We start from the raw sequence: 18,562 nt of genomic DNA on the forward strand, positions 1-18,562 counted from the left end.
CACAGTAGATATTAAAAATCTAATTGGCACATGAACAAACATAACTTACTTGAATAAAAAAAAATACCATGGTCTCTGGGACTGTATAGCCTCATGAAAGAAGTTAGCTGGACCCCTGCCTCTCTCTATAAATTCAATCAGTGACCCAGCAGGGATCAATGGGAAATGACTACTGATGGTACAGTGTTGCACTTCTGTTGATGAAAGTGTTCTGGAATTAGATAGAAATGACAACGCACAATTTTATGAATATAATAAAACTCACAAAACCACACACTTTAGAAGATTGAATTTTATGGTGTGCCTGCAAAGTCTCTTTTGACAATAACAAAGCCGCGGCCCAGAAAGCTGAGCTGAGGCTGACTGAAGTCCTCAGAGGAGGCGCTCCTCACACTGCACACGAACATGCGTTACTGATGAAGGAACATTTGAATTCAAATCAAATTGGAGACAGTCACAAGACGGATTTCAGTAATTGTGAGATGCGTAATCGCCCCAGTTTCTTAAGGGATCACACCGTGTACTGCTGGTGCGTCAGTTTGTCCTGCTGCGTTTGTCCTTCCCTTGTGGTTTACAGTTACGGTGCCTTTGATTCAGCGAGTCACGGTGCTTCAGTCTGCACCCCACACAGCAGAGAGGCTGGCCGGCCCTCAGCACGTGCCCTCCCTCCACTTGGTGACAGGCTTCCCCCTCTGCCTGCAGCGGCCACCAGCCAGGGCCCATCACCTCGGGGCGCACAGGCGCCCCAGCTCTGTTGGCCAGCACGCGCAGAGGGGAGTGGGTCCCTCTGGCTTTGCGCCCTGCAGGAGGAAGCCTCCCTCCTTCCTCCCTATTTCTTCCTTTCCCCTCTTGTCTCCTCTCTGTCCTCCACTTCCTTCCTCCCGACTGCAGAGGTGATCGTGGTCACTTTCACCTGGGAGAGGCCGGGTGCTGAGGGTGGAACAGCAGGGGTCACCGGGGCTGAGAACTCGGGGTGGGGTGGGGGGGACACACACACTAAGCGCTGCTGGGCTGGGCGGGCCGTGGGGACTCTGACGTGATCAACCCGACATCTGCTTAAGTCGCTTGGATTTTTCCACACAGGAGGGAAACACATACCCTACCAAATACTGTTCCTGAGTTTCACTTTGCTGGGAGTGAACGATCACTGCCTTCTGCAATGGGCCAGACTCCAGTCCTTGTAAACACCTACGCACACACACACACACACACACACACTAGCAGGTGCATGCAAACACAACTCCCCTGGGCTGAGGCGCCCATGGCAGCACCTCCTGAAAGGGCACACCTTTGAACAGCATTTGTGTTTTCAGGGAAAGATGCTTTCGGCCCGTATCTGGCCCATCCTCCTACATAACCCTTGGTCAGGACTGGCCGTGCTGTGCAGTGAAGGACTGATTTTCAGCGCAAGTGGGATTTCTTGATGGTACTAAATCTGCCCTGTCAGCCGAATTCCTCTGGCTTTGCGTGGCAGCGTGGTGAGAATACATGACAGGATTTCACTGTAAAGGAAATTCTTTCAGCAGTACATGTGCAGTCAAGTTCCTTGCTTGGGTACTGAGTGTTTGGGCGATGAGACTTACAAAAATGCCTTGTGGCAGGATTTCATGGACGGGGGGCCATCGGATGCGCACGTGCAGTTCTGTCGCGGGGAGCTGCTGCTGGGCAGAGCGTGCTGCTGCTGGTGCCGTCACTGGGTCCCCTGCCAGCCCTCTCCCAGTCCTTCATATCTGTGGTGACGGGACGGTGAGCAGGCCTGTGGGCTTGATCTTGTTGATGCCCCCGTCTAGAATACAGACCCTTGGGTACTTCATCTTCACAAGATGAGCTGCGAACTAGGGAAAACGTAAGAGTTACAAAGGACACAGAGGTGACTTTTCCAGCCTGTTTTTTTCAGGCCATGAAAGACAACACTATTGAAACATTACCTCCACAATCACATCTGAATGTCATTACTGTGATCATAAATTAAACCAGTTTCACTGGGTGACAAACAACTTTATGCTATGGGATAAATGTGTGTCTCTTTAGTTCTCGTGCATGGCTTTTTCTTGGACAGACAATAGCTACAGATGGCAAACTGAAATTCAGTGTATCACTGTTCTGTGTCCAGCCCCAAGGTTGTCGCTGTTATTTATTTTTGGTAACCTGTGAGAATCAATCTCAGATCCAAATTGAAAAACTTTTGATATTAATAGTCAACTTACTAGTTACACAATTCCATGCACAGTGTCACAGAGAGGGCCCCTCAATGGTTGCAACGGGTTTTGGGACACCCATGATGAGATCATGAATGTGGACTGAATTTCCAGGCCCTATCCATGTCAGCTCCTGGATGCTGTGCACACTGGGCCTTCACGTGTGTGACGCAGGCTGTGTGCATCTCTGACCATCCTTCAGCTTCCCCTCCGGCTCCCCGTTATTCCCACCCCCCCCCCCCCGCTCCTCCTGCTGGATGATGCACCGTCTCTGGCCCACTTGTCCCCAGAGGGCACCCTGCGCATTGGGGTTCAGCCTCTTGGTGCAGGTCGCCCTCTGACGGGAAGCTCCTTAGCCCTCCAAGTTTCCTGTGTGAACACTCTTGTGTTTCTTTCTACTCCTATGGCCTGGTACACAGAGTTCAACATGTGTCGGCAAAACTGAACTAAGCTATTATATATGACTGTTAAAACTGGAGGAAAATTAAAAAAAGTTTTTCTTTGGCTCTCGTCCCTTCCCGGGCGGTGTCCTGTTTCTCTGCTTTGGGTATTTATGTTCTCAAGTTCTTTTTAATTACACTGCGGAAACCTGATCTCAGATCCTGCATGAGAAACAACTATTGCTCCTTGCTGTGCTATGTTGGTAAGGTCTCGAGACAGAAGTGTAAACTTTAGGTTTTACGTGAACTAGATGAGTGGTTTAGTCAGGAAAAATCCAAGGCGGCACTGTCTGAGATTGTGCTTTATTTAGACCCAGGATTTGTGTGTGTGGTACTGTGTCATGAACCTAGTGCTTTTATACCGAGCTATCTACCCAACCCTCTACAATTTTTTGGTTTTGGTTTTGGATTTGAATTTTGAGACAGGGTCTCACTAAGTCACTAAGCTGCCTTGGTTGGGCTTGAATTTGTGATTCTCCCGTGTCAGCCTCCAGGAGTGCTAGGAATACAAGTGTCTGCCCCCGGGTGTGTATATTTAAACACTCGAGGTGGCTGTAGACAGTCCATGGCCAATATTTAGAAAACTAGCCGTCGTATCCCTAGGTGGAGTACATGTAGATGAACACATGTGGATCTCTCCAGTCTCCCAAACAAGCAACCCGTGTGGATCTCTGCATGGGCCGTCCTGCGCGTCCTCCCCACCCCTCTGCAGCGCTCTGACAGACTCAGACGGTGCTCACATTCCAGCTCCTATGCTGGTTTCAGACTCCAGGATGGGGTCCTTCATCCTAGTGAATGCTGGAGCGAAGTCATGCGCCTGTCCCCGGAGAAGCGTCACACAAGCCCGGGTGAGCTGGCCTTGGTCTTCCTCTTTCCTTGCTTGCTTTCCTTTGGATCAGCGGCCCAGCTTCCCCGACCTGTCATGGACAGGCAGTCCCAGCCCCAGGGCCGCGTCAGTATGGAAAGGCTTGGCTGCATTTGCTCAAGTGCAGTGGTCCGATTCCCATTAGGCTTCTTAGCTAAACAGCGCAGTGCTCAAAGGGCCTGTGGATAAGCAGTCTCAGCTTTCAGTCCTTTCCAAACACCACCGAAGTCAGAAAATGAGTCAGGAAGGGCTCACCGCACATTTCACCAATCTCTCTGAACGATGCTGTAGAGCTGGAAAGCTTCCTACCGTTACTGTAGGGAGAGCCCCAACAACTAGGCTGCTGCTGGGCTGGCAGACGGTAAGGGCTCACAGGCAGAACAGGGAGTTTGGGGAGATCAGGTTGCTGCTTCGCGGCAGTCTGAGATTGAAACAGAGAATAAGATGGCAGATGTCTAAATGCCTTGACCAGAAGCAAAAGTTTGCTTAGAGGAAAAGGTTTTTGTTGAATTTTCCTTGGGTTTTGTTTGTGGTTCTGGTTCTGTGTGTTGGTTGTGGAACAGCTCTTCTCTTCCTGCCTCCTCTCAGGCACTGGGTCATCCATTCACCAAACGGTTCCCAGGACAGCTGCTCAGTAGCAGACTCTCTTCCGGCCTTCCTGTGCTCATAACCCAGTGGGTGATCAGAGTGGAGCACTATGGGGATTACCCAGGCAGAAGGCAGGAGCTTACCGGTTCAGAGTTTGAGTTTCGCCTTCCCTACTGATTCTTGAAGAGAATGAGAACTCACTGATGGTGGTAATAGTTACACTGACTGCATAGTTTGTTTCATTTGTTCCTAACTGGTGTATCAGGCTGAAGACAAGGACTGTGAGTGTGTTGAGTGACTTCTGGTGAGGAAGAAGACATAAGGAGACACAGTGAGAACCAGGGCCACAGAGCAAAGGCCCTGTGCCTGCCTCCTCCTCGTCTGCAGCCCCACTGAGAACATGCAGAAGGGGCTGGAGTTTGGGGAGCGGAGTCTAGAGAGGGCATGGACTTCACGTGGGACTCACACTGTGGAACTACCGAGCGATAGCCTTGGGGAAGTGCAGGCCTCACAGCACATCAGGGCTTCAGAGCCATCAGAATCACTTGGTGCCTGTAGCAAGCACAGCCGCAGGTCCGTGCCAGACTAGGAGCAGCAGGGGTTTCTTAGCAGGCAGCTCTGACCTCAGTTGTTTGGTGCAAGCCTCTTGTCCTTGGTGTCTCTAACGTGTGGCCAGTACTAGAAATCAATTGAGATGATGGGATTCACTTGCGGGTCAGGTGGGTCTGGGCCCCGAAGCTGCCGATCTTGCAGGTATAGGAACTGTGCCTGTAAACTGTGATGGTCAGCGTGGCTTGAGGAGGAACCAGCTGGTGGGTGAGGAAAGCTCTGAGAGCACTGAGGATGGCTGACAGGCAGGCTGCAAGCGAGGAATGAAAGGGGACGAAGAGGCCTGCGCTTTTTTCTTCAGAGCAAGCTCTGGTCTCTGCCGCTGCCTTAGACCGTTCACCGCCAGTGCCTCTGCCTCCCACCGCAGACCCTTTGGCTTTGCCCAGACTCACGGCAGACTACAGACATCTCCTCTGTACCCTCGCACTGCGGATCTAACAGCCACGGGCACTCTTCTGCTTCCGTCCTGAAAGCCTGCCTCGCAGAGCCTTCGTATAATCACACATGTATTCAATATTAAATCTGTTCCTCCAGGGAGCCCCAATTAATATGTAGGCCTATGGTGGGGCAGGGGAGTCAATTTGCACAGAGAAGACGGCTACATGTATAAGGCTGGGGCTTGTTAGGCCAAGTCCTGGGGTAGGAGAATAGAGATCTTTAAATTACACAACCAGCCATGACCTAGTGGTCAGGGCAGCATCCACGCGGAGCTGGCAGGATCTGGTAATTGCTGGGATAGAAAAGTGGGGACTCCCAGAGTGCACCTGTGTGGGCAGCATGTCAGGACACAGCTGCACACTGCTGCCATTGCTCTGGTGGGTGGGACCTGACCTGGTGCTCATCGCTAGGGATGTAGTCGGTACCTCACACCACCAGTGCTGCATGGCAGGCGCCTGCGGGCCGCTCCACCTTGTTGGCTCTTTTTACCTTGCGTTTCCAGCTTGGACTCAAAGCCTGGGATGCTTGTCTAGAGGGAGTCAAGCTCTGTGTAGCACGAGAGTGAGAGGAAGAAAGGGATTTTCGAGCAAGCAGAATGACTCACGTTACACAAGGTCAGGACCTAAGTGAGAGAACCTTAGGTAAGCTTCAAGAGAGCAGAGAAGAAGACTGTCTTGGTCTTTAACTGGGCCTCTAGGACGCAGGTTGGGAAGAACTCATGGATGTGATAGGAAGCTGAAAAACTGAACTGCAAGATTTAGGGCAGGAGCACCTGGTGGGCCAATGAAGTTTCTTGCTTTGGGCATTGCGAGTTTAAGTCCATACTGCAGACTGGACAGCTGGCATGGCTGGTCTCTGGCAGACTGAAATCTGGGAAACCTTAAACAGAGAAATCTTTCTCCTTTTCTATCTGTCCACTTCTTTCTCCCTAATAATGCTTCATTTAGGGTATGGAAATGCTTCTTTGATCGGGTGTGGTGCTGAGCTGGTACTTGTGATTACCCTATAATGAGGAGTTGCAGTAATTTGCTTTCCTAACCTAATCGAGGTAAGGCTGATTCCGTGCTCGTCTCAGGAGCCCTGCTGATTGTCTGGCATACTGAAAACTGCATGGTCGCGGCTAGGGCTGATGCATCATGCAATGTACCAGTTTCTAGGAGTTTGGCTAGATAAGTGTTTCTGAGATGAGAAACAGAATTTAGGGTAATTTATTCCTTCATCTAAAACACAGTGTGGCCTTTGGATAAATATAATGGCATGCTGTCTTGTCCTGATTCTAAGAGATTTCTGGGGTAGAACACAAGAGCTGTGCCCAAGGACTGCAGGAAAAAGGCAAGAAGGATTTCTAATGTTCCCAGGTTATAGAGGCAAGTGTAATTTTGAATGTCCACCTCTGCTTCATTTTTTACTGTTACACTCGCAGGTGAGAGAAATGTTTTATGTGTGCCAATCTTGCATATTTAACTCAGTGAAGTTTATCTTCTCAATAGGACATGAACTGTGAAACACTTGGTAATTTCACTCACCAAAATAAAATCAGCAGCAGGGCTAATCCAAGAGGGCAAGTTCAAGGCCAGTAACCATTTTACACCCTGCCATGGGGACTTGTGATGAGGAACAGATCGGGTCATTCAGGAATTAATTTAATTGTCTTACAGGCTGCCAAGTTTGCTGCTGCTACAAAAGAATACCACGGCCTGGGTAGTTTATAAGAAAATGAATGTGTTTCACAGTTCTGAGGTGGGGACATCCAGACCGAGGGACCACCTTCAGCAAGGGCCTCTGTGCTGTATCACACTGTGGCTAAAAGGCAAGGGGCACACAGGGGACACAGTCAGGGCCACGTCCATCCCTCAGGTCCCTGGTGGACCAGCTCTGGGCTCAGCCCTCGGTGCCTGGTAAGCTCATCACCTCCTAAAGATTTCACCTTTCAGAGTGACAGTGGTGATTTCAACATGCAATTTGGCAAGAGGGGACACTGAAATCATAGCTACTGGAGTATGTCACCTATGCCATTATTTGGATTCTGTTTTACAGGTAATCATTCCAACCGTGTCAGGGAGAATTCACAGTATGACATTCCTCGGTCTGTGCAGGAAGAGGGTGCAATAACCTTTTAACCACATTGTTTCTGTTTTTCTTGGAGCACATGTTCAGGATTAGGAATGTGAGAGTTTAAAGATTACCTTGGGTTGTGTAAGTCATATAACCAACTCCAGTAGGCTACCTGTGGTTTGGAATACTCTGTCCCTGTCCCCGTAGAGCTACTTCTATTTCATCCCTCCACTCTTTTTTTTTTCTTTTTAAAAAATTAACGAATACATAGAAATAGATAATAATGGTGTAAGGTACCCTGAGGTCTCAATGACCAGCTTCGCCGCTTCTAATTTAGAGCCCACTTACTTCACTCATCATTCCCACGCACTCCTCGTCCTTGTACTGTTCTGATGCAGACCCTAGATTTTGGAGCAGTGAATGCAAAAATATATGCTTTTGAAATAAATGATTTAAAAATATATAACTACAGTATTATCACACCTTAATATAATCAGACATCCAGTAAGTATCCACATTTCCAGTCAGCCCACAGCTCCTGTGTGTCCTCTGTCCACGCACCAGTCCCCCACCTGCCCAAAGTGAAATCTGCTGACCAAACAGGTCACACTGGGGACTGAGGGGTGTCTCTTTGGTCTCCCTGAACCTAAAGTTTGTTCTCCTTTTTACTTCTCAGCATGGAGTCTATTCTCTCTCAACTCCTCTCCAATCAGAGTCTTGTCACTATCCTCTCCCAAAACGCTGTTATCAAGGCCAGCAGTAATCTCCAATTCAATAATTCCAATTTTAATAATTATCCTCTCCACAAGTACAACTGTTAGTGCTGACTGTGAATCTGACTTGGCCCATCAGCATCATTTCATAATTTTCTCTTCCAGTGTGTCATGCAGTTTTGATTTTCAAAACATAATCACCCCCTGCAGCCCTGCCACGTTACTGCCCACAGACTCCTAACCGGCCTCTCTGGGTTCCTCCCTGCTCCTCTGGCTTCAGTCTCATACAGTGAGCCCACTCCTTTTAAAATACAAGTCAGGTGCAGACGCTACCACCTTTTCTTAGCAAAGCACTTTAACGGCCTCGTTTTATTCTGACATAAAGCCTTTAAATTTTCCAAGGCTGTCCCCACACTGTTTCAACCTCTCTGACCTCAGCCCCTCACCTACGGCACCACCTCTTCCCTGGATGAGTGCAGTGACATCTGACTGCTTCGTCCTCACCCCCGCAGCAACCACCCAGGCTGAGGGCTGTGCGTGATCACTGAGCTCTAACAGGCTTGCTGCACTGCCTGTAGGTTTTCTCCACGTGGCAACCCAAATGGTTCGTTTAAAATGAAATGTGATGATCTAAACCCTGTGTTGCACATCTTCTTGTGGCTTTTCCATCTCACCCAGAATAAGCCTTCACAATCCTGTATAGAGAAGAAGCCACAGCTCGCCCTTCGCTCAGTTTTCATTTCAGCATTTATAAACCCTGATATGCGTGTTTGGTGACTGTCCCTCCCGATGGAGAACGAGCAAGTCTTTAGGGTACTTGTCTTTCCGGTGATGCTCAGAATGCTTAGTATATAGCATTTGCTCTAATAACTCGTGGGCAAAAGTAGCTTCCAGTAACGGCTATGTGCAAAGGTTTTAAAAAGATAAGTATGATAAAAAGTTGTCTTGAAAACAATTCTTATTTCTAAAAAGGCACGCTGTGTTAGAGGACTGGCCTCTTCTGCTAACACCTCGTCCTCTATGACCATCAGGTGTCAGGCGCCCTAATAAGTCTTCCAGTACATTTCACTACGCTCGGTGGTACTGGGGACTGAAGTTTGATAATAATCATCTATCACCTTCTGTTTACACCAGACAGCCGAGAACAATAAATCTGCACTGTGCCAGCCCCCGGCCATGTTACACTAAGCGCCACACACCCTGAAAGGAATGTGTACAATAAAACGCCAGGGCTGTGATGGATGCTAGCCAAGTTCCAGCCCCTGCAGATTAAGCAGAAGGGCGCCCACGGTTAGCTTCTTACTCAGCCACGAACATTCCTGCGGCACGGGCTAATTAAGGAGGGTATGTGGAAAAACACACACGGAGACAAGATAACTTTCACCCTGGGTCAGGTCACGAGTGTGCCCACCACAGATCTGGAGGTGCTTCCTGAAAATGGGGACTGAGCTCCTTCTCTTTTTAAAACCTACATACATTGTAAGCCACACTTCTAGTAAACACACTGAAAAGCAGACTCTCAAAATCTAAAGTGGGTGTTTTAACACCCTCATCACCACAACTCCTACAATGTTTTTTCATGAAATTTAAGAAAAGATCGAATAGGAGCCCTACACAATAAGCTTTAGACCTCAGGGTCGTTTAACAAACCAGACGTGTGGAGATGGGTTTTCATTGTTACTTTCACCTTACTATTACTGTCTGGCACAAACTACATTAATACTTAAAATATTTCCTTATAATTTGATATAAAGCCGTAGACTAAAGCACTTGCTGACAAGCAAGGCAAAGACAAAGTCAGGAAGAAAGCCGAGTTTAGCCATCGCGTGTGCTTTCAGATGTACCAAATCAAGCATGCATTCCTTGCATACTTAGAACTGATAAGAGATGTGCTTCTCATTCTTTCCCGACATGCTTGAAGTACAACTGCACAGACACCTTTCAGGGCTTCTAACAGGTAAAAGACTTCATTCATATGGAGTGTGCTAACGGTGCCCCACTAGCCGGAGGCCTCCCTAGTCACTGCCTGGAGCTGTGAGTCTGGACAGGCGCAGAGCCTACGCTGGACTGGGCGAAAGTGCCCAGGAGGCAGGTGGGAATCTCCTCTGCACACATTCTTACAGTACGAGGAGCTCTTTGGGACCAAGAGTTAGAGCAAGTGCTGGGGACAGAGCTAAGGAGAAAAGTGCCTTATGGACTGAAAGACTGTATTCTCCACAAATTAATATAGTCAAATCCTAAAACCAGGGCTACAGTGCTTTTGGAGAAAATATATACACGTTTATTGTGGAACCGGGTCTCAAACCCATGACCTTATGCGTGCTAGGCAAATGTTCTATCACTGAGTTATATTCTTGTCCTAGTGCTTTTATAAGAGATTCAAAAGAATTTCCCAGCCCTTCTGCTATGGGAGAAACAGAGAAAAGACGGTCAACTATGAACCAGAAAGCAGGTTCTTACTAGATACGAAATTTGCAGTGTCTTGGATTTCTCTACCTCAGAAATGTTCAGCTTGACAAGCCAAATCAAAATGTGAAAAAAAATCTCTATTGTTTTAAACCCCTAGTCTATGGTACTTGGTTATAGCAAACAGAATTGCATAGGACAAAGGGACCACTTAAAGGTAAAGTGACTGGCAATTACTACAGTGGCCAAGTGACCCAGGAAGTAATCAGACGGGAGAAGAGAGTTAAATGACTACAGCACAAATTAACATTCAGCCTCACATTAAAAGACCAAATAACCTAGGTGTGCAAGGTCTTATAAATGAACACAATTGGGCTATCTTCATTTTAAAATACTGTTGAAATGGCATGCTTTGTTATGAGGAGTCTGAAAATTTTCACATGAAGCCAGATGTCAGAGTTAAAGTTTCCGTTTTCTGTGTTACATATAAAAGCATCAGTCACTCAGACCATTTAGTCACAGAATACCCAAAATATCATCTCTCCTCTAGGTTTTTTGATTTAGACATTGAGAAATGCATGCATGTGTATTTTTCTAGATTTTTGGGTTTGCTTTGTTTTGTTTTGTTTTAAATGAAAATAATAACAGCCCATATGACTATAACTAGATATCATGTTCAGATGAATATTTCTTATGACAAAGGTATTGATTCTATGCCGAGAATATAAAATTTTAAGGAAAGATGAGCGATCTTTAATGTTTCTTGAAGGGTTGACAAGACAAACTGAAAAGATTCTTTCAGTTTCATTCTTACATAACCTTTAGATGTGACATGCTGTCAGGATAAAAACTTAGTCTTATAACCACAAAATATGATCTACAGAGAGCTAATGATTTTTTTTAATCTTGTGAACTTCAGAGACTAACGGCGATACTAAGTTTATACTTTTTTCTTAAACAAAAAAAACACAAGTTGACATTTTGTTTTGTTCTGATCCATGGTAGGGAATTTTTCAGTCAGAGATTCATTGCTGTCTTTAGAACTGAATCCTAGTACATTATCTTTACACAGGGGAAAACAGCCCAATAGACAGCGATCATGCTACAGTACTAAGCTGGAATTCTCACCATTCTCTTCAGGGAAGATATGGACTCAGGGTAGTTTGTCAAGCCATGGTGTTTCAGATTCTGACCTCAAGTTAAGAGTAGGATGGGGTGGGTAATGGTTGCTATGCACAGTGAAAGAAACCAAACATTTCCCCTGGGTGACATTTGACCAACACTAAACATAAATGTTTTCTTTGAATCTGACTTCACTCGAGGATTTAAAATTTTTCTTTTTCATATCTGTTGATTTAAAACACAACATGTATGTTAGATTATCTGTATTTTAATACTGCTTTAATTTCCAGACTTATGCATATTCTCTAGGCATTTTAGTTTTGTTAAAGTTATCCTTTATGGGAATGTCTGTATATATCATATTGGCATATTTTCTAGGTCTAGTGAATCCAGTTCAGGTTCAGCAACCAAAGCTTTAACTTTTGTGAGTTTTGAAAGAAAAAATGATCTTTGCAGGCAAGACGAAAGCGAGGCCTTGCCATGACTTCTATTTTAAATGTGACACCATTAAGCCTCGAACCAATTTTAAGCCTGTTTAATAATTCTATTCCCACAGACTGGTTTGGTGTATCAGACTAAGCTCAGCACACAGTATCACGGATCAGCCCGGAACTGGGCCCGTGCCTGCAGCTGCACAACATTTCAGAGACTTTGGGGTCCACTTGCAAAAGGTTATCTGATGCTCCTCAAAGCTAACGTAACCTCTGTTCACAGCACATTGGATATGTTGGTCATACAAGATCTCATGTTATCTAACCTTTATAATAAGATAATTGGTAAGGTAAGTGACAGTGAATCCTAGCAGGACTTAATTTAGGCCCAGAGAAGCCTCTACAAGGGGCTCTAAGCTTTGTAAATAAGGAGGGACAGAGGGGCTGAAAGCCGGGGAGGGGAATGGGAAGAAAAAGAGGTACCAAGATAGATCCTGTACAGGTACAAATTCCCTATGATGAATGTGATCAACAGGTATACACACACTGTAACAATAACCTTAAAACAGACCTTGATAGTCCTATCTTGTCTTATTTTGGGAGAGGGCCACTGTTCTGATCTAGATTAAGAAATGGCAGATTCTAAAGATTTCCTGAGGTTTACTGTGTAAGCAAGCCCAAATACAAAAGGGAAGTGGAACTGTAAGACAAATAAACAAAAACTATCTCAAGGCAATAAGCTGCTAATCAGTTACAGTTACAAGAAATAGCTGGTGAGTACGTAATTAAAATGGTGTCATTTCTGATTACAATGAGGAACCTGAGTAAGTCATATTTCTCAGATCTGTTCTGTTTTCTTATGAGCTCAGACTACATACTCAATACATTTGGTCATTATATGGTAACTCCTTCCTATCTGTATTAAAGGCACTCTGATCCCAGTTTATATGTCTCACCATACACAGGAAAAGTGGTGTATTCATTCTTTCCTGGTATAGCTAAATGCTGTTTTGCTACTTGTTAAATTTAATAATGAAATTATTAAATTAAATTAAATTTAATGGATATACTACTTCACTTAGTATTTTCATTGGCTGGATTTTCAGACTAGGTGTCTTTACAGTGTAAAGGAAGATATAAAGCTAGAAAAATTATAATCAATGTCCACTGTATTGCAACAAAAATTTCTAAACTCCAGCCTGGATTTGACATGAAATGATAAATATCTGCAGAGATAATCTGATGGGAGCTGGCAGCCCTGTTTCCTCTCAGAACACTCAATGTTGGCTTCCTTAGTCTTTCAAAATAGGACTCTGCCCGCTGCAACACGCCAACTCCAGCTTTGGAGAAAAGCTGCTACTTGCTTGGAAATCACTTCCTGCTGTAAACATCCTTCGGGGGAAAGCCAACAGCATCGGTTTAATCTGAGCTTCTTTACTGCTGCCCGCCTGAGAGTTGAAGGGTGGAGAAAAACTGGCGGGACAGGCTCTACTGCCAAGCCCCAGCCGCCCTGGAATGTCACCATCTCTGCTTTAGATTCCAGTCTGAGTGCTATCATGCAGTATTCGTCTTTCTGTGCCTGGTTTATTTCACAGAACATGATCTCCAGTGTCATCCACATTGTTATAAACGACAGGATTCCAAGTTCACAGCTAACCAGTACTCCATTAGGCAAAGTACCCTATTTTCTTCCTCCATCGTCAGTGGTCACTTACACTGTTTCTGTTTCTTCACTGCAGCGAATGGTGCTGAACACAGACAGGCAGATGTGAATTAGACACACTGCTTTTATCTTCTTTGGCTACAACACCCAGGAGTGGGATCACGTGGTAGATACACATTTAGTTTTTGAAGAACCCTTTAGTGTTTTCCAGTACTATTTCACATTCACACCAACAGTGCAAGGACTCCCTTTTCTCCACATCCGCTCCGACACTTATCTTCAGTTTCTTGTTTGTTTGAATTTGCCTGATGGATAGTGATGCTGAACATTTTTCCATCATCATACTGGGCATTAGTGTGTCTTTTTAGAAATGTCTACTTAGGTCTATTGTAAAATTTTCAATCAAGTTATGACTCCATTACTAACATTTTGGCATTTTATATACTTTCAGAATATTTACCCCCATCAGGTCTATAGTTTGCACATATTTTTCACATTCCATAGGCTGTGTCTCCACTCTATTGCTTCGTTTGCTGTACAGAAGGTTTTAAATCTGATATAATCCCATGTCTGTTTTTGCTTTTGCTTCTTGTGTTTTGGTCTGATTCAAAAAATCTCTCTCTAGTCCATGCCCTCAAGTGTTTCTCTGCTTCCATCAGCCTGGTGTGGCCCTGCCACTACCCATACCCCGAACCACGCGAAGGCAGAGGACTAATTCAGTTCTCACACCCTCCATCCCCAGTCACATACCCGAATCCCCAGCCACGCTCCTGCATCCAGCCATCTCTGCAAAGCCCTGCCTAATGAGCACATGAGGCTTTGGGGCACATCTAAACACAAGCTACCACAATTATGGTCAGTGCCCTTTTTAATGTAGAGTGCTAGATTCAGTTCGCTAATACAAGCGAAAAAGACAAGGGAAAATACAGTAATGAGAAAACTACACTTTACTTACATTCCTACTTACATTTGTTTTTGATACCACATTCTATCTTTCAATGCTGCCATCCTCTTAACACAAAGTAGTTATTCTTTTTAATACTTCTGACTTTAGCTTTACTAAGCCCAACTGATGTGCCCTGTACATCCTAGAACGTCTTGAACGTCTCTGTGTAATTACCCTTAGCAGTGCCTTTTTATCCTCCTGTGTATCTTCTTACTCATTAATATAGCTTTCTTCTCAGTCTGAGTAACTTACATCAGCAATTTTAACTTTTCTCATTTTTTGTTTAGGAATGCCTTTATTTTTCCTTCATTTGCAAAGGACTGCTTGGCAAGATACAGTATTCTTGACTGATAGTTTATTCCCTTAGTACCGTGAAAACCTCACGCCAGTCTCTCCTGGCCATGGGGGGTCTGCTGTGAAGCTGGCTGTCGGCCAAAGTGGACACTCATGTGCTATTTGTTTCTTTTAATCTTCATCTGTCGCCTTTGGGAACCTGACTATAGGATGGCTTGGGTTACATCCGTGTTGAACCACATTTGACTGCTTACCTTTGGTTTTACTGTACTTGGGTATGTGTAGCCTCTGGGTTGGGGAAATGTACTGTTATTTCCTTGAGTAAGCTTTGGGATTCTCGATTGTTTGCCTAAACCCCAATAACCTGAATATTTGCTCTTTTAAAACTGTTGCAAAATTTCTGTAAGTTTTCTTCATTTCTTTCCTTTCCCCTCTACTGTTCAAATATTTTCAAATAGCCTATCTTTAAACTCACAAATTTTTTCCTCTATTTGATCTATCTTGCTGTTGATGCCTTCTAAATCAGGAATTTTATTTAAATTCTCTGAAAGTTTTCTCATACTGATTGGTACCGGGAACCTTATTTTAAGTAAGCTCTTAAAGCTCTTGATATTTGTTGGCATCTAACATCTTCTTGGTGTTGAAGGATTAGTTAGCTGTTTAGTCCAGTCTTCCAAATGTGGCTTAGTTTGTGCTTCGATTTCCAGAAATTCTAAGCAGGCTGCTTATGTTAGTGGGCCCGTCCTTACTGCCACTCTTTGAGCCCTGGATGGCTGTCAGGTCCAGATGTGCTGGGAGTCTGTGTGTGGTCACTGATTCAGTACTGTAGCGCAGTCCAAGGCCAGCTTGGTGTACTGCTCAGAATCCACCAGGAGAGAACCAAGAAAGTGGGGTCTGTTCCCACAAACTTCTCCCTGGCTTTGGAGTACATCCAGATGTCTCATCAGTAATTGCTGGCCTACGACCAGGCAGTATGCGATTCTGCTCAGCTCTAGGCATTGTCAAAATGAAGGGACCAGTCCCAGGCTCCCATCATGGCTGTGGCCACAGGCAGAGGGCTCTATAACTGTCCCAGCACCCAATAAAAACGTATGTCCCAGTGGGATGGACCCATGTCTCAGTCTGTATCACTGTGAACTGTGGTATGGGCTTCCATGGTTCCATGTCACAGCCTGCCAAGACTGTCTGCGAGCATTGACCTGCTGTTGTGCCTGGAGTTGGTGGTGGAGACAATACCTTGGACACTACACCAAGTCACATCTGAGTTTAAGAGCTGCAGGGGCCTGTACTGTCTTGGAGGAGGGTGTCTGAGGCCCTCTTCAAAGGTAGAAATCATGCAGGCTAAATCTCAAGTGTGTCCTGCTGGCACACACGTCTCTGCCTGATGCTGAGTCTGGGATCTGTGACCAATGACCTGTATGGGAGGCCCTCATTTCTGAGAGACCCATTTCTCATTGGGGTGGCCTGGCACTGAGCTCTAAGACAAAGCTCTGTGGCAGCTTGCATGCCTGCAGTGAGTGGAGTTTTGCTCCTGCTCTGCCACCAAGGCTGTGGAAGGAGCAATGGAGGTGGTCAGCCGCCTGGTCTCGTTCAGATCCAAGGGCTCAGCCTGCAGGTGTGGGCCTTGTGGCATAGGTCGTGCGCTTTGCCCAGCATTGGTTTTACTATGGTGAGCTTGTCCTAGGTTCAATACTGTCCTTCCAAGCAGGAAGTTTATTTCAGGTCCTGTTTTTAACATTATGGGCAAAACTACTGCATTCTGTGAAAGTCAGAATACCTTTAAAAAGAACCACAGAGAAGTGGCAGCATTCAGACTCAAAGGACTCAGGTGCTCACTGAATTCGGTGAACGGCCTGCAGAGTCACACAGACTCAAGTTTTGGCATTGGTTTGGACACAGGCAAATTTGATAAACTTTGGATCCAGGGTTTTTTTTTAAGGTTCAAATATAGAGCTGTAAAAAGTGTAGACTGATTCCTCCTTCATGGAATTATTATGAAGAATAAAATGAGATGATGTGTTACAGTATACCACAGTATAGTTGGGACCATGATAGCTAAGACTGTATATTACTAAGAACCTACAAATATGTAACTTTCAGTAGTATTTCTGTGGAAAGATGGTATTGATATTTGCTCTTTTTGCAAAGTGACACTTTTCATTCGAACAATATGGCAATATAGATCAGTATATCAGCAGGCGTATAATGGAAGTAGTAAAATAATAATAATTTAAAATGCATTGCAATAATAGACACCACAACTATAAAATGGTCTCACTGACTTGAAATTAGAGTTTTGATTACTATAGTGACTTTCTCTGAAACAGGTATATTTATACGGCTCTCTGTTAGATACTAGATACAATTATGTAGAAGAGGGTGAGTGTTTTATGATACAGCTAGTACTCCAATACTTCTTTAATAAGATCAGTCAAGCTCATCATCAAGACTGATCTTCATTTAAACTCCAAAGCAAGTGCTGCTATTGAAACAAGGAGTTTTGGACACTAAGCCTGTACCACAAAGTTTTAGCATTCTCGTCTGAGTACATCTTTAGTGATTATATATATGTTTGTTCAGCTCATACAGACACAAGGAAACACATGTGTTAGCGGGGAATACTCATTTCCTGATCTTGTTGGTGAGGAAGTTTCCCTGCACACATTTCTGACCTTGTAAGGTGCTCCTTTAGTCACTCTACCCCGGGAAGCAGACAGACTCACTGAGTTTGGAAAGGATTAGCCTTGTTCTCCTTCCTCTCGAGTAAAAGGTCTGTCCTGCTCAACACTGCTTCCCTCTAGATACGCTCTTTGTGTGCACTTAGGCTGTTTTGTTTTGGTCTGCTTGGCTTTCTTGTAGAGCTATTCAGTTTATCCACTATTAAAAAGTTACATTTTGGGACTCCTTTATTTTTTAACCTACGTGGAATACCGTGATGGAGAAGGAGGGCATTTTACTGTTTCATGTTCGTTTATATCTGAAAGGTGACATCCTGCCTGCTTTTTCCTACATCACAATGTGTTGAGCCTCTAGTAAGAAAGCAAAGCTTCCAAATCCTACAAAATCCATCTGAGCAGCTTTCACGGCCTATATTCTTCCCTTAGTATTTTGTTCTACTACAGTTAACAATTCCAGAGAGCACCCTGATCCCCCAGCCCTGCTATATTATCACCTCAATCTGCTCTTCATTAATGTGCTGCAGCCTAATTTTATAAGGAAAAGAGGCTTAATTAGCTTGCAGTTCTGGTGGACTGCAGGAATGTACGAGGAAGCAGAGGTCACATCTTGATCAGGAAGTCAGAAAGAGATTGGGACGACAATCCCTTCCAAGGCACACACTTGGAGATGAAATGACCTCCCACAGGGTTTACCTTTGACATGTCCCACCTTTCAAAATCACCTGAGACCAAGCTGCCAGGCATAAACCCTTGACAAAACAACAGCCAAATCATAGCAGGTATCATTTGGGTTTTTCAAAGTTTCGTACTGATGCTGGAAACTGAAACCTGAGGGGAGAAAGCTTGAATTATAGGTGACAAACTCCTATGGAAGCGGGACAGATCTCAAAGCCCATCTCATTTATGACCAACTCCCGAGGAAAGATGCCTTTCCACAACCCAGGAGCAGTTACCTCAGCCGTGTGCTTCGCCACGTTCCCCACAATGACGATGACCTTCCCCTTGAAGCTCTGGAGCGTCGTGGTGTAAGGGCTCTGGGCGAGCTCTCCTTCTGCAGTGAAGGCGGTGCTGAAGGGGATGTTGATGCTGTTCGCAATGTGACCCCTAATAAAACTG

At 45.1% G+C, this 18,562-nt stretch overlaps 1 protein-coding gene across 4 annotated transcripts in view; it reads right to left on the reverse strand.

The window, feature by feature from the left end:
• Positions 1-277: 277 nt before the first annotated feature.
• The window catches only part of Tbck (TBC1 domain containing kinase), a 193,713-nt gene continuing 175,428 nt past the window's right edge, over positions 278-18,562 (reverse strand). For all 4 annotated transcript variants that reach the window (XM_013150594.3, XM_013150592.3, XM_013150593.3 and 1 more), the window contains 2 exons: positions 18,400-18,559; positions 278-1,835 (listed from right to left, as the gene is read on the reverse strand). In XM_013150594.3, the coding sequence (XP_013006048.1) occupies positions 1,725-1,835; positions 18,400-18,559 (271 nt within the window). In that variant the 3' untranslated portion in view covers positions 278-1,724. The remainder of the gene's footprint in view (positions 1,836-18,399; positions 18,560-18,562) is intronic.

Source organism: Cavia porcellus, unplaced genomic scaffold (genome assembly GCF_034190915.1).
Source record: "Cavia porcellus strain 051 isolate PalLab524CR breed Dunkin Hartley unplaced genomic scaffold, mCavPor4.1 scaffold_14, whole genome shotgun sequence".
Lineage (NCBI taxonomy): Eukaryota > Metazoa > Chordata > Mammalia > Rodentia > Caviidae > Cavia > Cavia porcellus.